At 40.8% G+C, this 23,040-nt stretch overlaps 1 protein-coding gene and 1 long non-coding RNA gene across 2 annotated transcripts in view; one reads left to right on the top strand and one right to left on the bottom strand.

Annotated features, from left to right (window-relative positions):
* The window catches only part of LOC116154662 (uncharacterized), a 50,950-nt gene extending 41,284 nt beyond the window's left edge, over nucleotides 1-9,666 (bottom strand). Inside the window, exon 1 of the long non-coding RNA XR_010382479.1 lies at nucleotides 9,392-9,666. This is a non-coding gene — a long non-coding RNA (uncharacterized LOC116154662). The remainder of the gene's footprint in view (nucleotides 1-9,391) is intronic.
* A 215-nt stretch (nucleotides 9,667-9,881) lies between these two features.
* ZNF331 (zinc finger protein 331) lies at nucleotides 9,882-21,225 on the top strand. The gene is made up of 5 exons (XM_064489792.1): nucleotides 9,882-10,018; nucleotides 11,082-11,150; nucleotides 15,737-15,822; nucleotides 16,868-16,994; nucleotides 19,405-21,225. Exons 3-5 carry the CDS (start codon nucleotides 15,814-15,816, stop codon nucleotides 20,739-20,741), a joined length of 1,473 nt encoding a protein of 490 aa, XP_064345862.1. The 5' UTR covers nucleotides 9,882-10,018; nucleotides 11,082-11,150; nucleotides 15,737-15,813; the 3' UTR covers nucleotides 20,742-21,225.
* The last annotated feature ends 1,815 nt before the right edge of the window (nucleotides 21,226-23,040 follow it).

Consider the following 23,040-nt stretch of genomic DNA (forward strand, 5'->3'; position numbering starts at 1 on the left):
ACGGATACAAACACATAGCCATAATGTTTAAGCAGTTTCTATAATGGAAAAGAATAAGAGAAGTAAGGACAAAATGAATCAAATTTGTTGACATTTTGTGCGTCCAGACAAATGGGGACTTTGGACACTTTCAAAGTGATCCTGAAGAAAATACCAATGTCACAGAAATCAAGGTAATTTTTATTTAGAAAAATCTTATATGCCTATTTGTGGATGACACTGAATTTTTTTTAAATGAACTAGAGTGTGAACATACACAACTATATAAAATAGAACCATTGAGATTGAATCTTATTTCTTGGAAAAATCTATCACCTGTGCTGAGGATTATTTTAGAAATTTCACACAGTTCAGCATATATTGCTAATACGATTTCTCTAAACAGTTGAAAAATACAGGAAAATATTAAGGAAGAGTACGTCTGTGGCATGACTGGGGGGTATAATAGAAACTATCAAAACCCAGGCTTAACTGCAGGGGGGGGTAGAGCTCAGTGGTAGAGCATGTGCTAAACACGAGGTCCGGGTTCAATCCCCAGTACCTCCATTAAAATAAATAAATATACCTGATTACCTTCCCCCACCAAATAAATAAATAAATAAATTTTTTAAATTTAAAAAAAAAATGTTTACAAAGAAAAAAATGAGGCTTAACTGATAAAAAAAAACAAAACTCCACATACAAAACCCAATCTCTACCAAACACAGTTGAATGTTGTCCTTTCAAAGCCAACAACAAGCAAAGAGAAACTAAGAAGAAATGCCATTCCCACATCACTGCTTGGGTATTTTTGACAAAAATAAGGAAAACATAATCTTAATCTATCATGAAAAAATGTCATTTTATGCAAATTTCCATCAATACATACCTCCCCTGTTCTGAATTCTACAGTGCATTTAAATAGTAAGCATTTCTTACCAGTGTAAGAGGAGTCTCTCCTGCTTAACTTTTTAAAAATTTGATTCTTCGCTAGAACATCTCTCTTTGTTTCTCAGAACCTTCTGAGTAATGTTTGACCGCTAAAGTCATCCTGTTCCATGGGCATTTCTTTTCCTGAGAGAGTAGACATTGCATGCAGTTTAAACAAATCACTCCACCTTCTCCCCGTTTGCCGAGATCCCCAAACCCAAACCCGTGCCCGTGGGAACCTTGGATCACAATACTTTCACCTGCTAATCTCTCACAAAGGGAATATGGTCGTTATAAATTATTAATTCTTGGTGGGAATTCTTTATGCTCTAAAGGGACCCTGGAGGCAGACAATTTTGAGAAACGATTCTGGCAAAACGAGAGGAGTATTTTAAACAGCTGATCTTGACTATCACAACAATAAGAAAAGAAGTTATAGAAAACCACCTCCTTAGGCTGGAATTTCAGGAGCAGAGAATGAAAGGTTTTAGCTTTTCAATCCAAGGCATTTATGGAGGAAGAAAAGATACAGCCTCTGACCCAGGACAGGACATTCACCTGAGAAGCTGCCATTTCCTCCTCTTCTTCCTCTTGCTCTCGGTCATTTTCTCATTGATATTATGTTGAGGAATCACATCAGCATCTTGAGAAGATGCTTTCAAAGATGTCAGCACAGCTCCTTCACCTGCTCTGACCACACACAGGCAGGAGGGCCCTGAAGTGCTGAAAAGGCCAACTTCTCCCTTCCATTCTCTCAGGAGAGATTTACGAAAGCCAAGCTGTGGATTTATTCTTTCCTGTTTACAGGGGTTTTCTCCCCCAAATACATGCTAACATGGGCCTTGTGGGCTGCACTGACAATCCTCGTTCGAGTCCATAAGACAGGAGACTATGCTGCCTCTCCTTGGCCTAACGCCTACGCTCGACTCTTAGAAATGTAGCCAGGAGACCACGTGATGACCCTTGGCCACACCCAGGAATCACCTGGAGCCCTGAATTAAAACACTGATGCTCCAACGCGATGGAAAGGGCACAGGTGATGTCATTTCTTGAAACTGGTCGTGTGATCCTAATGGAAAACCAAATGGGAACCGCTTAGCTAAACTTTTTTTTTTCCTGAAGCAATTTACAATGAATACAAATCACTTTGTGATCAGGGCCTCACTCTAAGAAGTTATGAATCTGCAAATCTGAATTTGAGGTGGTGCCGATAAATGACACCTTGAACAAGTTCCTTGCTGGTGCTGATTTGGCTCACCCATGAACCACCTTCAGTTGCATTTAGCTAGAGATCACTGAGGAGTGTGAGGATTTGGGGAAGGAACTTCTAGCAACACAGACTCTGTCAGCCTGATTCCCTGTGAAGGGCCCTTCCTGGCCGGGGTCTGGCTCTGTCATTGCTTTGTGCATATTGGCTTGGGGAAGAGGAGTTGGGAGTTGAGTGCTTGGCAGAAATGTCATAGTGGCACTGGGGCTGTGTAAGGCTTTGCTCCCAGAACCCTTCCCAACGCTACCCTGAGTCCTAAGGTCCTTTCATCCCATCCCCTCCCCTCCCTGGGGCCATGTGAATTCACAAATGATTTGCAATGTGATCACCCGTCTGCAGGTGAAGGCGCCTCCATTCTCAAGACCAGGAGCTTGAAGGCCTTTGCACCACAGCTTTCTTTGAAAACAAACTAAAGACAGCTACAGAGCATAGATTAAAAGTGTGTGTTGAAAAAGGCCAAAAGCCTTTGAAAATGATGCCATAGATGCGTATTTGATGATACATCAAGGAGGCCATAATCTGTTTTAAGTAATGAGGAGCATTATAACTGAATTAACACAGAATGTTGTTGCTGCTCCACTGAGAGCGTGTGTTTTTCTATGATTTTTGAACTGTGTTGCTACAGTGTTTTTTTCCCACCCTTCGGTACTTGTATTTTGTCACATCTTTAAAGTATATTAAAAAATTAAAGAAAACAAACATATCCATTTTTCAAATTTTGAGAGCAGTGAATCTTTAAAAATAGCTCCATAAAAAGCCCCTCAAACACATTCTTTATTTCTGTTTATCTCTAACATTTCATTTTGACTTTTATTAATATATTACTCTCTCTCTGCTTACATTGCCTATCTCTTTATGAATGCTGCATATTTTATCTATTCTATCCCTTAGCATATTAATTGTACTTGTTTTAAAATCCTGGCTGAGAATTTTCCCAAATTTTAGGTTCTGCTTCTGTTTTAATTATAAATTCCACGTTTACATCATTTTTCTCTTCCCCTAGTTTACTGTAAGCATTTAAGAGAAATCAGGCTGTTCTCAACACCTTGCTTAGAAACTTCCGACACCAAAGTTCCAGTTTCATCGCTCATAAGATCTACCTTGCACAGAACACTAGGGGAGGACTACAATTCAAACGCTTTGTCACATTAAAAACAGCAGTAACCTTTCCACCAGTTGCCAATAAAATGTTCCTCATTTCTGTCTGAGATGTCATCAGATTGGCCTTTAGAGTGTACATTTCTCCCAAAATGTTGTTTTTGGACAGTAATATATTCTCTAAGAAGCCTGAGGTTCTCTCTCTAGCTCTCCTCCTTCCTTCTGAGCATTCACCAGAGTTGCCCTTAATAATTCTTTCATGGTGACGCAGAACTTTCCAGCATTCACTTCCAAACTCTTCTGCACTCAATCCTTTGAGTTGCAACAAAACTTCCATATTTTTAAGTATTTTTTTCAGATATTCCCTTACTTCTCAGTACCAATTTTTACCTTAGTCTCTTTGGGATGCTTAAAGAGAGAGCGAGAGACTGAGTAGTTTATAAACAACTGATTTTTTTTCTTTTCTCACAGTGACTGAAGCTGAGAAGTCCAAGGTCAAAGCATGAGCAAATTCAGTATCCAGCGATGGTGCAATTTCTGGTTAATAGGGAGGATCCTCTAGCTGTGCAGTCAAATGAGAGAGGGAGAAAAAGAGCTTTGGGGAGACACTATTATGAGGGAATTAGTCCCATTTATTAGGTCACTTCCCTTGTGACCTAATCAGCTCCCAAAAGAATGACTTCATAACACCATCGCCATTGGAGTTGAGTTTCAACATAAGAAAATTGAAAGGGCAGAAATGTTCACAACATAGAAGAGGCCAATGAGAAAACTGATTAATTCTTTGCTGCTGAAAGGTTTGAACACCATAAATTTGCTTATATAGTCTCAATAAACCTTAATTGGTAAGCAGGACTCTCAATTTTGTTATGTTTCATGAACTACTCTTACTGGCAGATATGTGATAACCCTTTTGGAAGAGATATTAAGAAATCAAGTCTCAACAAATTTAAGAGAATGGAAATTATTTCGAGAATCTTTTGTGGCCACAACAACATGAAACCAGGAATCAATCACAGAAAGAGAAACAAACAAACAAAAAAAGATTACACAGAGTCTAAAAACATACTTCTAAAGAACCAGTAGGTCAATGATGAAATCAAAGAGGAAATTTTAAAATACTTTGAGACAAATGACAATGAAAACACAACCATACAAAATAAATGGGATGCAGCAAAAAATTTCCTAGGAAGGAAGTTTGCAGTGATACAGGCCTTTCTCAAAACACAAGAACAATCTCAAATAAAAAACCCATCTTACCACCTAAAAGAATTAGAAAAAGAAGAACAAACAAAACCTAAAGTCAGCAAAAGAAAATGATAAATAGCAGAAAAGGAAATGAACAAATAGATATTTTTAAAACCAATAGAAAAAAATCAATCAAACCAAGAGCTGTTTTTTTGAAAGGGAAACAAAATCAGTACATCTCTGCCTAGGCTCACCAAGATACCAAAACCAGACAAAGACACTAGCAAAAACATAAAGTTACAAGCCAATATCTTTGATGAATATAGATGCAAAAGTTCTCAACAAAATATTAGCAAACCAAATCCATTAAAAAAGATCATACACTGTGATCGAGTTGGATTCATCCCAGGGTCACAAGGATGGTTCAGCATACCCAAATCAATCAATGTGATACACCACATCAACAAAAGAAAAGACCAAAAACTACATGATCATCACAATAGTTGCCAAAAAAGCATTTGATAAAATTCAACATCCATTCATGATAACACTGATGAAAGTGGGCACAGAGGGAACATACCTCAACATAATTACAGTTATTTATGACAAAGCCACAACCAACATAATATTCCATGGTAAAAAGTTAAAAGTCTCCCCACTAATACCTGAAACAGGACAAGGATGCCCATTCTTATCACTTCTATTCAACATAGTATTGGAAGTTCCAACCACAGTAATCAGACAAGAAAAAGAAATAACAGGGATCCAAATTGGAAGAAAGAGGTAAAATTGTCACCATAAGCAGATGACATGATACTATATAGAGAAAACCCTAAAGACTCCACACAAAAACTACTAGAACTGAAAAACAAATTCAGTAAGGTAGCAGGATACAAAATTAACACACAGAAATCTGTTGCATTTCTTTACACTAACAATGACATATCAGAAAGGAAAAGTTAAAAAAAAATTCCTTTTAAAATCACACAAATAAAATAAAATAAAATAAAATAAAATAAAATAAAATAAAATAAAATAAAATAAAATAAAATAAAATACTTAGGAATAAACCTGACCAAAGATGTGGTAGACTCATATGTGGAGAACTATACAACATTGATTAAGGAAATTTAAGATGATTTAAAGGAATGGAAAGTTATCCCATGCTCTTGGATTGGAAGAATAAATATTGTTAAAATGGCCACACTACCCAAAGCAGTCTACAGATTTAATGCAATCCCTATCAAATTACCCAGGATATTTTTCACAGAACTGTAACAAATAATACTAAAATTTACATGGAATCACAAAAGACCCAGAATTGCCAAAGCAATACAGAAGAAAAAGAACAAAGCTGGAGGAATAACCCTCGCAGACTTTAGACAGTACTACAGAACTACAGTAATCAAAACAACATGGTATTGGCACAAAAACAGAAAAATGGATCAATGGAATAGAATAGAGAGCCCAAAAATAAACCCATGCACTTATAGTCAATTAATCTATGACAAAGGAGGCAAATATATACAATGGGGAAAAGACAGTCTCTTCAGTAAGTGGTGTGGGAAAACTGGACAGCTACATGTAAAAGAATGGCATTAGAACAGTTTCTCACACCATATACAAAAATAAACTCAAAATGGATTAAAGGCCTAAATGTAACACCAGAAACCATAAAGCTCCTGGAAGAAAACAGAACACTCTTTGACATAAGTTGTAGCAATATTTTTTTTTAATCTATCTCCTCCAGCAAAGAAAAGAGAAGCAAAAATAAACAAATGAGACCTAATTAAATCTAAATGCTTTGCACAGCAAAGGAAACCATCAACAGAACGAAAAGACAACCTACTGAATGGGACAAAATATTTGCTATATCATCTTTTTCCCCCACTTAACAGAGGCATGGGGATTGAACCCAGGACCATGTGCACACCAGGCATGTGCTCTACCTCACCACCCCTGGGACGAAATACTTGCAAATGATATGTTTGATAAGGGGTTAATATCCAAAATACATAAACAGCTCATACAATTCAATATCAAAAAAAAAACACCTCAATTAAAAAATAAGCAGAAGACATGCAGATAGCCGAAAGGCACATGAAAAGATGCTCAACATAGCCAGTCATCAGGGAAATGCAAATCGAAACTACAATGAGATATCACCTTAAACCTGTCAGAATGGATATCATCAAAACAGCGAATGTTGCCAAGGATATGGAGAAAAGGGAACCCTAGTACGAGGCTGGTGGGTATGTAAACTGGTGTAGCCATTATGGAAAACAGTATGGAGGTTCCTCAAAAAACTAAAACTAGAACTACCATATGATCCAGCAATTCCATTCCTGAATATATCTCTAAAGAAAATGAAAACACTAATTTGAAAAGATACACCCACCCCAATGTTCATAGCAGCACTGTTTACAATAGCCAAGGTATGGAGGCAACCTATCTGTCTATCCACAGATGAATGGATAAAGAAGGTGTGGTATACATATTCAATGGAATATCACTCAGACAGAAAGAGAATAACATTCTGCCATTTGCAGGAACAGAGATGGACCTAGAAAAGTTATATTTAGTGAAATAAGTCAGACAGAAAAAGACAAATACTCTATGTTACCACTTACATGTGGAATCTAAATAATAAAACAAATGAATAAGCATAATAAAACAAAGGCAGACTCACACATACAGAGGACAAACTAGTGATTACCAGGGGGAAGAGTAATACACGAGGGGCAAGATAATGGTAGTGGATTAAGAGGTACAAACTATTGGGGGGAGGGCATATCTCAGAGGCAGAGCACATGCTTAGCATGCACAAGGTCCTGGGTTCAATCCTCAGTACCTCGATTAAAAGTAAATAAATAAACCTAATTACCTCCCCCCTCTACAAAAAAGAATAAAATGAAAACTCACAAATAAATTCAAACGTTAAAAAAAGAGGTACAAATTATCATGTAGAAAATAAATACAAGGATATACTGTACAGGGAATACAGTCAATATTTTTAATAACTTTAAATGGAGTATAATCTATAAAAATATTAAATCACTATGCTGTACACCTGAAACTAATATAATATGTAAATCGATTAGCATAAAAAAAGAAAAGATTAAAATGGAAAATGCCGTCTCTACACAAAAATTCATAAACACTGAGAGCACTGTTTTATGTTAAACGCCTCTGTGTTTCACTTGGTCCCATTAGAAGGTAAGTAAAATGTTTACAACAGATGTTAAAGGACCTTCTCTAGTCATCAAACCATAAGAAAAGAGAACAAAAAGAAAAAAGGAAAAAGACCTACAAAAGATTGATTGCTTTGGCTATTCGGGGTCTTTTGTGGTTCCTTATAAATTCTGGAATTGTTTGTTCTAGCTCTGTGAGGAATGTTGTGAGTATTTTGGCAGGGGTTCCGTTGGATCTGTGGATTGCTTTGGGAAGTGTGGCCATTTTCATAGTGTTGATTCTTCCAATCCAAGAGCATGAGAAATCTTTCCATTTCTTTGTGTCATTTCCGTTTTTGGAGTATGGGTAACCTCATTGGTTAAGTTTATTTCTAGGTTTATTGTTGGTTTTGATGTAATGGAAACGTTTCTGCCAGTTATAAAATTCTGGTTTTGGAAGTGGAAAAAAAAAAGGAATGAAGGGCTGCAAATGGCAAAATATCCTTCTTTGTTATAGGTGAGTTATATTCCTTTACATAATGTATGCTGCATCTTCATTATCTATTCAACTATTGATGTGCACTTATGATGCTTCCATATCTTGGCAGCTATAAATAATGTTGCTGTTAATAGCAGGGTGTACGTATCTTTTTTAATTAATTCTTATTTTGTGGTTGGCTTTATTCCTTTGATAACTATGTAAGTTTAAAAAGCTAAAGCTCTAAACGTTCTTAGAAACAATGAACAGTACATATATGTAAATTAAAAAATATATGTGCAGTTAAAAAAAAAAGAGCTATCAAGCCATGAAAGACATGGAAGAAACTTAAAAGATATTACTAAATGAAAGAAGCCAGTCTGAAAAGGCTACAAACTGTACAATTCCAACCAAATGACATTCTGGAAAAGGCACAGCTATAGGAACAATAAAAAAAACATGGTTTCCAGGGGTTTGGGGAGAGGGAGGGAAGGAGGAATGAATAGATGGAGCACAAGGGGTTTTTAGGGCAATGAAGTTATTCTGTATGACACTATAGTGGTGGTTACATGTCATTATGCATTTGTCAAAACCTACAGAATGTACATCAAGAGTGAACCCTAAAGTAAATTATGGACTTTGGTTGATAATAATGTGCCCATGTTGGTTCATCGATTGTACCAAATATGCCACACTTGATGAGTGATGTTGAGGGTAGGGGAGTATATATGTGTAGGTGGGGCGGGATATGTGTGAACTCTGTATTTTCTGCTCAATTCTGCTGTGAACCTAAAACTGCTCTAAAAAAAGTCTATTAATTAAAAAAAAAAAAGATATGTAAATCTGTTTAAAATAACAAAACTCTTATGGGAGACAGGTTAACCTCCAGTATGGAAATAGAGCTCTTTCATGGTAGAGGTGTTAGTAAGACGGAGCAAGAACTTGGCACAAAGTTTGTCACGTAGTAGGTACCTTAGAAAGTAAATACGAGTACCGTTGACTCACAGCAACAGACCTAAATTAGACCAATTCATAAACAGTATAAAACTACACGATAGACGAAGAGAACACATACGTTAAGATTTCATGGCCTTCCTCGGTGACAACAACGCCTATACTGTAAGTGAAGGAAACCAGGTATGTCACCCCAAAATATGTCTCTTTGACATAAAAATTATTTTGAGCTGAAGGCAATTAAGAAATTATAAACACAGAGAAGATTCCCCTTCCTTGTTGAAAGGTAGGAAATAAATTCTTCTTTTAACGCGCATAGACTCTTACCAGCCCACAGATGGCACCAGAGGAATCTCCAAACCAACCTCATTAACTGAAGATCGGGGTTAGCAGCTTTAAGGGAACTACCACCAGCCCACTGTCCTGTCAGTACTTCACAAATTTATCCGTTCTTGGTCGAAAACATACAGTAGCTTCCTGCTCTGGTCACGTCTTCAAAATTTCGTTCCCCTGGGAAGCTCCTATGCCCTAGCAGGGGTCCCAGCATTTATAAACTCTGCTACTCTGAATTATATTCCCTCACGTCTGTGGAGGAACAGGTCCTCCCCCGCAGGGAGAGAGGCCTTCTGAAAGCCTTGCGGACTGAGTCGCGAACTACATTTCCCAGAAGTCTCTGAGGCACAGCTCGGTTAGTGCCCTTGTGGAGTTGCATGCTGGGAAACAGAGCCAGCACGCTTCAGCTCCGCGGATTCCCGGTTTTCTGGACTGCATTTCCCAGAGGGCTCTGGGGCACGGCCCCGTCAGGAGCGCGCGGAGTTGCATGCTGGGAGCCGCGCGTCCTGCGCAAAGGGTTTTTTTTCCCCCCAAGCTCTGGTTTCCTGGTGACGCTGTCCGGAGTTAACGTCAACGCTTACGATCCCTCCTAACGTCCTGCTGATGGTTGGGCCCCAAGCGGTGAGTTATTAGCATCCCATGAGGAAACACGCGCCGAATGCCGCAGCGATGGTGGTGAGGGAGAAAGCCAGGAGGCCCGAAACGTAGCCTCGGCCTCTGGCTGCGGGAGCGGCTGCGGAGGAAGTGCGAGCGTGTGTGTGTGTGTGTGTGTGTGTGTGTGTGTGTGCGCGCGCGTGTGTGTGACGGGCTCGGCCGTGTGCATTGACTGAGGTGTGCGCATGAGCGTCGGTCAGGGCGACAGGCCCTATCTTTGTGGTGGTGACGCACTTATCTGTTGTGTGTGGTGGGGACGCAGCGGGGCCCCGTCCCCAGGGCTGTGCCTCGCGTGCGTGTGAGCGTGACTCCGCCACTCTGCTCTGTGTGAGTTACATGCGTGTGGGGTCTGCGGGGGTGGCGGGACCCAGTTGTGTCTCTGTGGCTGTGAGATGTGCTTTTGCATTTCTGTGGGGTTAGCAGAGCCGTTCGCCGTGTCTCTGGCGTGGGCGTCAGTCGATGTGACAGAGCCAAGATGTACCTCATGACAGTGTGTACGATTGTTCGGCTGTGACAGGTGCGGGATTGTGCTTGGGGTACGTGGCCACGGATTGAGTCAGCACTGGGCTGTGTGACAGTGTAACCTGTAGCTCCGATGTCTCTGCTGCTCCCTCTGCCTTCACGGCCCAACCATGTTGTACTTGTTTGGGCACAGCAGCCCCAAAGGGAGGTCAGAGCCTGAACCCTGTAATGACGATGACTAACAAGAACGGCACAGACATCGTCTTGAGATGGCAATTTTAAAGCTGAAGGTGCTTTCCATTCAAGCTTCCTGAGTGACAGGATGGAAAAGCCTCAAGAATAATATTCATTTTTTGGAGGGGAGAGGCCCCTTACCTGGGAGGTGGGGGAACCCCAATTACTAGAGCCTAGTCTCCAGGAATCTGAAATACTCAGATCTCAGTGCCCTCTGATTTCTGATTGATTTTAGATAAGACATGGGAAAAGGTGTCCTTAGGGAATATTTTCTGATGTTGTCTGTGCACCAGAAAGGCCCTAGTGTCTCATTCTGTCCTCCTCTTTCCTCCAGGCCAGCGATCCTCCAGAAAAGGCATCTTGAGGAGGAAGAATTATCACACCTTTTAAGATCAAGGTTCCTGTAAGTTATTTTTTTTGTTCAGTAAATGATTTGTGTTTATAGCGTTTAAGAATATGTGCTTTCCTTGGCCCAAAGTGTCCTTCCTAGTAATGACTTATCCAGTAATTTCTCCCCAAGAGTCCTGCAGTATATTCGCCAGAGTATTCCCCACTGACCAACCCTCTCCAGTGAATATTTACATACTCATTTGGCAAATTGTTTACATCCTCCTGTGTGGGCTTCTGAGAATCTGCATAGGATAGAGGAATACTACTGGGAAGTTAATGTTAGCACTTCTGGGGTGTGATTTGGTAAGGGAAAATAATAATTTTTAGGTGGAATCAAATGCTAAGTATCTTTGGTCTTTTCCACAGGGCTGACCTTCAGAATGCACTAAGAAAGAAGGTTTGATCATTTTAGTAAATCACAAAGGTATCAGCTTTATGAGGCTTTTAAGAGTAGGGTTTGACCAGAAATTGACATAACAATGTAAACTGACTATACTTCAATAAAAAAGAATGCAAAAATAAAAAGAAGAAAAGTAGGATTTGAGCAAAGATCTTTATCATTAAAGGCAGGGATTTTTTTTTTTTTTTTTTTTTGTAATCAATAAGTAGAAATTTGTTGTATTAGCCAGGTGTTATTTGAGGTCTGACAGTTTCAGTTTGTTTCAGCTACATTTTTTGTGTGAACGATGAGAAGCAATATGGTTTGATTTTGAGTATGAGTCCTGGATCTAGAGCAGGGTTTGTGAAAGGTCACATGTTAAATATTTGATGCTTCGTGGGCAATGTATGATTGAATATTGATTTTCTTTTTTTGATAGATTTTATTTTTTAGAATGGTTTTAGGTTTACAGAAAAATTGCAAAGATAGTACGGAGAATTCCAAAGTACCCTGCACCCAGTTTCTCCCATTATTAAGAACTCATGTTAGTATGGGGGATTAGTTGCAATTAGCCAGTTCTGAAACATTATCGTTAACTGAAGTCCATGCTTTATTCAGATTTCTTTAGTTTTTCCATAATGCTTTTCATCTGTTCCAGGATCCCATCCAGGATACCACATTACATTTCATTGTCGTGTCTCCTTTTAAGAGCCTCTTGGCTCTGCTAATTTCTCAGACTTCCCTTGTTTCTGATGACCTTGACAGTTTTAAGAGGTACTGGTTAGGTGTTTCGTTAAGATGCTGCTCTACTGGAATCTGACGTTTTCCTCATAATTAGACTGTGTTTATGGGTTTGGGGGTGGAAGATCACAGAGGTAAATTACCACTTTTATCACAGTCCACGCTCTGTCTGTCTGCAACCTAACTCCCCTTTAATGTAATGTAACATATTCACAGGTTCAGGCTTAGGACATGGACGTCTTAGGGAGACTGTTACTCCACCTGCCACAGGCCTGTCTTTAGTAACTGCACCATCCCTGCCCCCCATAACTGTGGTCCTTTTCTTTGTCAATTTTTTTTAATTTGGAATTATCTTCAGGTATATTTCTTACAGTGGGATTAATGCAGGCCTGCTGCAAAAAAAATTCAGTCTTCTAAGGAGCTTATAAAGAAGAAACACAAAATTACCCATTACTGTACCTTCCAGAGATAATTAATATTGATATTTTGGTGTGTATGTTTTCCAGTCTTCCCCTCTCCCTCTAAGCATGTGTGTGTGGTTTTGTTTCTGGAGCACTGAATCCTGCTAATTGGTCTATAATGAGCCAAAGACTCTCCAGATCTTAGTTTGTAAAAAGACTCCATCTCAGCCAAGGGCCAACATTATACGTGTGTGCAGGAAGAGAGGGGAGAGGTGTGCCAATGATTCCCTTCTTGTTTGAAAAACATCTCTCACATATTTACACCTTAAAGGATTAGAGAGACATCATTTGAAACTAATCCCATGGCAACAAATTATCAAGAAAGACAGGCTTTCAAAGTTAGATTTTTCTAGGAAGGGAGGGTATAGCTCAGTGGTAGAGTACGTGCCTAGCATGCATGAGGTCCTGGGTTCAATCCCCAGTACCTCCATTAAATAGGTAGATAGATAAATCTAATTACCCCCCCCCAAAAAAAATACATTTTAAAAGTTAGGTTTTCTAGGACTTAAATCCCCAGGACTTAAATCTATAGATAGATAGATAGATAGATAGATAGATAGATAGAATTACCCCCCAAAATTTTTTTTGTTAAGTTTGATTTTCTAGGACTTTAATATTTCTTTCACAGAACATGACGGTGATCACTGATGCATAATAAATGGACTGTCCAAGTAACATTTCCATAGGCGGATATGGACAAAATATGACAGTTTAAAATGTTCACATAAATCTTCGGTATCACATAAAGGACAAGATTCAACCACTTAACTAATGTTCTCAATTTGGCATCTTCTCAGTTTAGATTCTTTGAACTGGATTTTTGATGTAGAACCATGTCTGTCCCTCTTTTTGCTGATGGGGAGGGAATACTTCCTCCTTATCTATCTTAGACTTTTTTTGCTACTGTTAATTAAAAAGAATTCATTCTTAAGAGGCTCTGGAAGTTTTTAGTTAACAGTGATTATATGGACAGCAGGTTTGAGAAGTACGTATTTTAGCAGGAGGAAAAGGGGAAACAGCAGGCTTGAGTTTGTTTTACAAAAACAGAGGGATGTATAATCTTATTGATCTTAAATCATAGCAGCTAACTTGAATTAAATAATTATTACATGTTATTGTGTTTTATGTAGATGATCGTCTTAATAGTTGAGAAAGTCATACCTGGTAGGTACAGTTTTTATCCGAGTCTTACCTGCAGGGGAACAGATCCTGGAGGTTAGTAACTGTCAGAGCAAAGATTCACATCCTAAAGTCAGACCACAGAGCCTTGTACTTAACCTCACCAAGACCTCTTGTCCCAAATTATGTACACCTTTTTAAACATACCTTCTCCACTTGGTAATTCATCTTAAATTTCTTTCTCAGTTAATACAAATCAATATCATTACTGGAACATATATATTATGCCATTATAACAGACCATAATCTATTTAATCTACCCTCTACTGTGAGATATTTATATTTCTACTTTTTTCATTTTTTTTAAATGATTCTCTGGAAACCCTGAATAAAACTGCTGGATTGTATCAATGTCAATGTCCTGGCTGTGATATTTTCCTATAGGTTTGCAGTGTATTTTGCCATTGGGGTAAACTGGGAAAAGGGTACACAGAATCTCTCTGTATAATTTCTTGCTTATAAATGTATAATTATCTCAATTTTTTTAAAAAGTGTCCCATTTAAGCGTTCTCTGAACATACATATATTTGTTCCATATTCATATTCTTTTCCTTATAGATTGCTACAAGATACTGACTATAGTTCCCTGTGCTCTACTGAAGAAACTTGTTGTATATTAACTCAGCATTTAATAACCAGTACAACAGCAATGTAAAACATGTATTTTTGCAGTCAGCTTTCCTGGACCCAGACGCTGCCTGGGAAGTTCCTTCTCCACCCTGTCCACTTGCTCTGTCTTGACTCACACCACCCTATCTAGAGGCCAGAGGAGCTTTGAGTTTGCATGGTGCAGCCCCTCTCCACCCTGAGTGGTGTGACTAAAGGGGGCAGGATGTTCTCAGTGAGACTCAGCACCCTCAACACAGCCAGTCTCAGGTCCAAGCCGCCGCCCCTCTTCCCAGACTTAGCCAGCCTCACAGTGAGGTTTGATGCCACAGTCTCCACACAAGACCACCCTCAGTTCTGACGGTAACTGCAAATCCAAGAGTTTCCCTCAACCCCCTTCAGGTTTAATAATTAGGACTGGAAGGACTCAGAACTCACTGAGAGCCACTTTGCTCACGGTCACAGTTAACTATAGTGAAAGGACGCAGGTAACGTCAGTCAAGGTTAAACAAGCGCACACGGTGAGGTCAAGGAGGGCTCCCGTCACGGAGCTCCCAGCGTCTTCTCGCTGCAATCAGGACTCATTATTCTGCCGACATCGATGTGTGATAAATCACTCAGAGTATCACACTTCAGTGTCCAGAGTTTTCACTGGGGCTTCATCATGTAGGCACGACTGATGGATCACATAGACTAGATTGATTGATTCATTGCCCAGACGTTAATCTCAATCTCCCAAGTCAACTGATCCCCTATGACCCAAAGCCTCCCACCGCTCCCATTACCTGGTTGGTGTTTCTGGCATGGCCAGGCCCCAGCCTGTCCCTACCCAGAACAAAGACGTTCCCATCAGGTGTGACGTAGCTTACCTCTCAGAAGCTGAGCCCTCAAAGCCACATATCTCTTTGGACAAGGCCAAGTTCTTTATTCATAGCCCCTAGTATGGTGCTGGCCAGGATTCCTCCTGCTAAAATGTCTGGATCTGACTTCAAGGTAAAAAAAAAAAAAAATCAAAGCTCCTCTGCCCTGTCTATTCAGCATTTCCTGGGATTTCAGGGAGAGCTTTTTTGTTTTTTTCCCCAGAATCCTTTTAATCTTCTCCAGATGCATTTATATGCAGATCTTGTGGGTCAAAAAGCTGGGGTTTCTTTCGAAGCAAAGGTGGAGGAGTGAAAAGATTGTATTAAATCATTTGGGGAGCACTTATTTTAATGCCTTTTTTCCCTTGTCTAGATCTGGACTTCTCTGGATTTTGTGTCTCCAGTAAAGGAAACCCCAAGAGTTCTGATCAGACCTTGAAGTCTAAAACTATGGCCCGCGTAAGTGTGTATTTCTGTTTCCTTCTTGAAATGTGATACTGTGGATACGTCTATGAAACAGCATGAAGCCTCCTGCCCAGGCGAGTCCCACCTAAGTACTCACTTCCCGGAGCTGCCTGTTCCAACGAGTAATGACGCCGGATAGCCTGGCGCCCGCCTCTGTGGCTCATGTTCACTTAACCCTTGAGCTAATCATTCGGTATCTCCTACGTACTCTTGTCAAGAGTAACTGGGGCCTCTGGGCTTAGAGGTCGTGTCCTTACCAGGGGACACAGGGGATAAATTTCGTTGCTGAACAAACCTGTCTGTTTGCTTCTGAATCATTTGATACCAGTTTCCTCTAAATCGGGGACAAAGGAACGGCAGGGCTGGTGGGTGGTACCAGGTAAGGTTATTTTGTACAAAGGTATAAATGATCTTATACTCCTGGAATCGGGGAAAACCTTAGACATTTTACTCAACCTAAGTGTGTAACTGTAATAATGAAATCTAATCTGTCTGTATTATGGAATAAAAAAATGCCTTTGTCATCACAAAGAATGCTTAAAAGACAACCTGGCAAAGTGGTGAACTGACGCCTGAAAAATTCAAAGGTGCAAAGCCTGTTTTCTAAGAGAAAAGATTTTATATTAGATTTGGAAAGCAAGCCCTGAGAGGTTTGTCTTTTTTTCTTTCCCCTTAAAGGGAAAAGGAAGTTGTAGGAATCCACACTTGCTGAGAATTTACGAGGCAGGCAGGTAGCAGGCTCTGGGCTTGCGAACGGGAGGCAAGCTGGGATGGTTTTATCCGTTTCCTGACGGGCTGGCGTGATGAATTCCGCAGGGCATAGTGGTTTTCCCTGCAGCGGTAGGGCTCGGCTCTCCAGGAACGTGTAGGGGCTCTGTTTCAGCCATGGCCACGTCCTCACTGGCCCCCGCCCGCGGGACAGGCTCGCAGTCACTCGCTGCGTCTACCCGAACCCAGAGCGTAGCCCTGCCTCTCCTTTCCTTCCTCGTGAAACTCTGTCCTCCCGTTTTATCGGGGACGTGTGGGTTTGTGCTTTCAGGGTTTGGTGACGTTCTCAGATGTAGCCATAGACTTCTCTCAGGAGGAGTGGGCGTGTCTGGACTCCACGCAGCGGGACCTGTACTGGGATGTGATGCTGGAGAATTACAGTAACCTGGTCTCGCTGGGTAAGTCGCCTGCCTCAGGGAACTGAGACTCTGCTCCCTGGAGTGTCAGCACCCTCCCCTGTGAACTTGAGGACTGTCTTTCAAGAAAAGAATTGAATTTCATTCTGCCTGTGCCCAGGGAACGGTCTGAGCTTTGTCCAGTTGGAAATGGGCATTACGCACACACCGGGGTCTCCTGATCCGTCGGTGACCTTCCCACCTTTCTCTGGCCCCTCCTGTAATTGCCTTAGTGACCAAAGAATTAATTAGAATTATTTATTTTATTAGAATATTTATTTCATGACCATTTTCAAAGAAACCAAGCCTCATGCTATGACCTTACATTCACACTCAAACTGCTGGGTTTTGGGGGGTGTGTGTGTATGTGTGTGTGATATAAACAGGAGATTTTATTAGTAGAGTGAAAAGGTAGTGAAATATAGTACGCCCCCGAGTGTTGGGGGCGGGAGAGGAAAAAGTGGCTCAAATTGCTGTTGATGGTACTTCGGGGACCCTCCTCTAGGGAAAACAGCTCAACACAGTGACTTGATTTCCTCCAGTAAACCAGCTTCTGTGTTTGATGTAGAAGTGGATTGAGAAACAGAATGTGTGTCAAACCAAACTGAGCGTATTCCACTTCCTACACACTGTACCTGAACTGAGCTTGGAAGTTACAATCCATGAACTTTGAGTTAAACATTGGATGGTAACATCTTGTAAACATCTAAGGAAATTTCTTCCTTTTCTATTGGCAAATGATAACCCTGATGTGAATAGTTACTGTTGTGCTTGCTCTGTACCAGGAAGCATTCTAGGCACTCGTGTGTGTTTGTATAAACACATTTCATGCTCACAGGCTTGTGAGACAGGAACAGTTGGGTCTAATTCGTCGATAGGTGTACAGGGGCACAAAGTGACTTGGTCAGCCAAGGAGACAGAAGCAAGAATTGAACCTAAGAATTCTGGCCCCAGAATCCACACTCTCAACTGCCATATTCTATTTGCCTCTAGAAGTTTTCTTTTCCCTACCCGTCTGGTTTCCTGTTGGTCCTTCAACCCTTCTCTTTTCTGAAGTCTTTATCATTTTGACATTTAGGTTGACTAAAGTTCAGTCAAAAAATTTGGAGCCAACAATTTTTCCTAAGTTCTACATCATGTGACACTTCTTCTTTTGAAAGCAGGACATCTCATTTCTAAGCCAGACACGACTGTCTGATGGAAGCAAGGGAGAGAGCTTTGCTGGTGGAGAGGGAAAAGGGAAGAGACACGAAGACAGTGCAGGGGAGAGGGACAGCCGTCTGGCCAAGGGCAGGCCACCATCACCACGGGTGGCCGGCTGGGCAGGGAGCAGCTGCACCTGAGGTGCTTGGAGGGCTCCCTACACAGGTCCCAACCAAGCCCAAGGCCTCTGAGGAAAACGTCACCACCTTGAACTTTAATTCACTCCCTTCCCCTCTCCATTTGTTTATCTTCTTATATTTCACCCCTATTGAGTAGCAAGGGCGTAGGTAACACGACCCTGCGCCCTTCAGAGTTTCTGAAAGTTGGCTGTTATCCTAGCTTCCCGTGCTTTCTTCCTTTTCTTTGCATCTGTTTTTTGGTGATACTGCTCCCTGGGTGCTCTGTTCTTCCATCATGAAGCAACATCTGGTTATGTCTCCTTTTGTGCTGTTACAGTCACTGACAGTACCTAGATTCGCTGTTTCATTAGGGGTTCAGGATGGTGACATTCCATCATGGCCTCTTCATTTATTCACTGTAACAATTCTTTAAACTGTGGTCCATCTTTTATTATCTGTGAACTCATGAATTTAAACATGTTTGGTATTTTGCAGTCCCTTATTGATGCTCAGATTATTCTAAATACTTCCTCTTAAGGATCCCACAATTTATTTATTAAATTTCATTCTGCACATTGTCTTTTTTGGTTGCTTTTGAATGTTAGGTGTTTGTAACCAGAATTACTTTTAATTATATTAATTGAATATACACACACACATATATATTCTATAGTTATCCAACTATCTGTTTCTAGTTTTTACAGCAGTTCTGTATTTTATTTTCCTGGTTCTCCAGGTTCATCACCACATCTACAAATTGTACTCCTTTTCATCTTCACTTTTGGGATTTATCCCTCTAATTTCTTTTGCTTAATTGTTTCAGCTGATAGTAAACAGTAGGGCTAGTAGTCAGTGCCTTTTTCTTGTTTGACTTTAGCAAGACTCTCTCCAGTGTTTCTTCACCAAGTATTGTGGTGCCACATGTGGAAGCTACATTTTAATAAGAGCCCTAGGTGATTCATATTTCCCATTAGATTAGTTTTATTTCTAATCAAGAAGTTTTTGGCTTGTGGTTAGATTTGTTTTTGTTTTCTTAAAGGGAAACAAAATATGTTGGGGTTTTGTTTTTTTGGGTTATTTTTTTTTTCCAGATTTGGAATCACCATATGAGACCAAGCGTTTACCTACACACAAGGGCATTTATGAGATAAATTTTTCCAAACGGAACTCAAATGGAAAAACTAAATCCCTTGGCCTTGCCTGGATGTCTGAAGGTGAGTTTGAAGGACCACAGGCCCCTCAAAAGGGATATTTCAATCAAATGATAATCAACTGTGGGAAAGCTCCCACTTACAGAGAAAACGCCTCGGTCAGAACACACCAGAGACTTCACAATAGGGAAAATTCCTATGAATGTAAGGAATGTGGGAAGGCCTTTAGTCGTGGCTATCAGCTTACTCAACATCAGAAGATTCACACTGGCGAGAAACCCTATGAATGTAAAGAATGTAAAAAGGCCTTCCGTTGGGGTAATCAACTTACCCAACACCAGAAAATCCACACTGGCGAGAAACCTTATGAATGTAAGGACTGCGGGAAGGCCTTTCGATGGGGTTCGAGCCTCGTTATTCATAAGAGAATCCATACGGGCGAGAAGCCCTATGAGTGTAAAGACTGCGGGAAGGCCTTTAGGCGTGGCGATGAGCTCACTCAGCATCAGAGATTCCACACCGGTGAGAAAGACTATGAGTGTAAAGACTGTGGCAAGACCTTTAGCCGTGTGTATAAGCTGATTCAGCATAAGAGGATTCACAGTGGTGAGAAACCCTATGAATGTAAGGACTGTGGAAAGGCCTTTATTTGTGGTTCGAGCCTCGTTCAACATAAGAGAATTCATACCGGTGAGAAGCCCTATGAGTGTCAAGAATGTGGCAAGGCCTTTACTCGCGTCAATTATCTCACTCAGCATCAGAAAATCCACACTGGCGAGAAGCCTCACGAATGTAAGGAATGTGGGAAGGCCTTCCGCTGGGGTTCGAGTCTCGTGAAACACGAGAGAATCCATACAGGTGAGAAGCCATATAAATGTGCAGAGTGTGGGAAGGCCTTCAACTGTGGCTATCACCTTACTCAGCACGAGAGAATTCACACTGGCGAAACACCTTACAAGTGTAAGGAATGTGGGAAGGCCTTTATTTATGGGTCCAGCCTTGTCAAACACGAGAGGATTCACACAGGGGAGAAACCCTATGGATGTAAAGAATGCGGGAAGGCCTTCAGTCATGGCCATCAGCTTACACAGCATCAGAAGATTCATACCGGTGAGAAACCCTCCGCGTGTAAGGAATGTGGAAAGGCATGTAATCACACAAACCACCTTCAGGAACATCAGAGACTTCATACTGTTGAAAAACCTTTTGCGTACAAAGAACGCACGGTGGCCTCTGTCCAGCATTCATTTCTTCCACAACATGAGGAAAATTTGTGATAAAATGTAACATAACAAAGCCTTTACTGGTCGCCTTCCTGCTTGTAGAGTACCAGAAGTCATATCAGAGGTGAATTTGGAGAACGGAGAAGTGGCCTTTTCTTGTTGATCACAGCATAATCAGTTGTAGTGACTTTTTACTGGATAGGTTAGTTTAATGAATGCATAGAAACTGTCCGGTACCATTTCATCTCTATCATAGTTCAGGTTTATTCTAGGGTAAAACTCTGCTGATGGAACATAAGTGGGAGAGCCTTTCCTCGTGGTACAATCCCTACCTGTTGTCATCACTGTCCCACCTCTTTACTCCCTGAGACCTGGGGAAATTAGCTGTTACCCCTGTGCATTGTGAAGTGGGGCTAATCACACCTACCTAATACTGCTGTTGTGGTGATTAAATGAGTTTGGTACCTGTACACTTGTTGAATGTGTATCTGGAGTATTTTGTAAGCTCAATAAATACTAGCTGTTGTTGTTCTCATTATTAGTAGCATTGCTGTTAGTAAATTATTAAAACCCCTGTGGGTGCAGTGAGTTAAGACTTAACAAACTTCTAGAAGAAAATACAGATTACTGTCACAACGTTGGGGTAGGCAGCGCTTCTTAGCACACAGAAGACACTAAATGTAACATTAAAAATTATTAAGTTGGATTTCATCAAAAGTACAAAGTTCTGATCATTGAATGACACCATGAAGTTGGTGAAAAAGCAAGAAGCAGAGTGGGAGGTGATATTAACATACACCTGACAAAGGTTTCACATTGAAATTACAAAGAATCCTTCAAGTCATTAATAAAATGACAAATCAGTTAAGAGGTAGGGGGAGACTTACATAAGCATTTAAGATCACCAAATGGCCAGTAAGTAAGTGAAGATGTGTTAAACATCATTGCTCCTCAAGAATATGCAAAATAAAATCACCATGTGATGTCACTGGTCACTTGCCAGAAAGGCTGACATTACAACTGTATACAAGTTGTCTCTGTTGGATATTCAAACATGGCCTCTTAGGAACAGAACCAGCACAGTGGACCTCTGCAAGTCTTGGAGGTCCTGCAGCAGCAATACAGAGGTGATGCTAGAGGGAGGCAAGTGGGCTTGTCCCAGGGAAGGGGCCAGAGCCTGGGAACAAGTCCTGGAGGAGTTGAGGGAGCAGTTAGACTTAGGAGGGACTTGAGCTGTCTTAAGAGGGTCACTCCTAGAGTGAAGGGAGTGTGTTGTCTTGGGGAAAGGACTTGAGTCCATGGTGAGGAATCTGAGACTGTGGGTGAGGGAAGGCTAGAGCCCATGGGAGTGAGTTTGAAAAGCTGATGGGCATGGGAGGGCCTGGTACATGGGGAGTGATCAGCTAGAACTCAGACAGGTCCTGGGAGACTGGAGAAAAGGGGAGAGCCCAGAAGAGGAGCCTTTGAGAGCTGGAGGAGGACTTGAATGCTGTCCATGAGTATAGCCTGGGAGATGTAGGGTTGTTGCTAAAGCCATTGAGAGAACCTTGGCACAGAAGATGACAGTGTGGTTAGAACCCAGAGGAGTGCCCTGTGGAGGCTAGCAGAGGGTCCAGAATCAGGCTGAAGTAGTGCTTATCTTTGGTTTATCTCATAAGGGAAATTAGAAAATACATAGGAATGAAAATCAAAACAAAACACAACTTACGGGATGCAGTGGAAGCCATGCTTTAAAGACAATGTATAGGAGTAAATGCCTACATTTAAATAGAAGAAAGATCTCAAGTAAGTAAACTAACTCTTCATGGTAAGAAACTAGAGAAAGAGCGAACTAAACCAAGAGCAACAGAAGGAAGAAAGTAACAGGGATTAGAGTGGAGAAAAATGAAATGGAGAATTTTTCTACATGATAAAAAGAATCAACGGAGCCAGATGTTGGTTCTTTGAAAAGATCAACAAAATGGGCAAACCTTTAGCTAGACTGACAACGGGGGGAAAAGTCATTTTGCAGAGAAGTCCAAGATCAATAGAGATGCTTCCAGTCTCTTCTAGGTGTGCGTGGTGGTGGTGAAACATCACAAACGCACGGAAACTTGAACATGTCAACATTGCAAGTAAACACAGTAAACCTGAGTACATTCAGTTATACCAGAACAGGGATTGCCAAGGTTTTCCAGTTGAGAGCCAAATAGTAAATATTTTAGGTTTTGCAGGTCACATATGCTCTGGGTCACATATTCCTTTTTACTTTTTTTAATAGCCTTTTAAAAATAAAAAACACTCAGCCTCTAGACCATACAAAATCAGGGCCACAGGCGAGATTTGAGCTATGGACTAGAGTTTACCTGACTAC

Source organism: Camelus dromedarius, chromosome 9 (assembly GCF_036321535.1).
Source record: "Camelus dromedarius isolate mCamDro1 chromosome 9, mCamDro1.pat, whole genome shotgun sequence".
NCBI lineage: Eukaryota > Metazoa > Chordata > Mammalia > Artiodactyla > Camelidae > Camelus > Camelus dromedarius.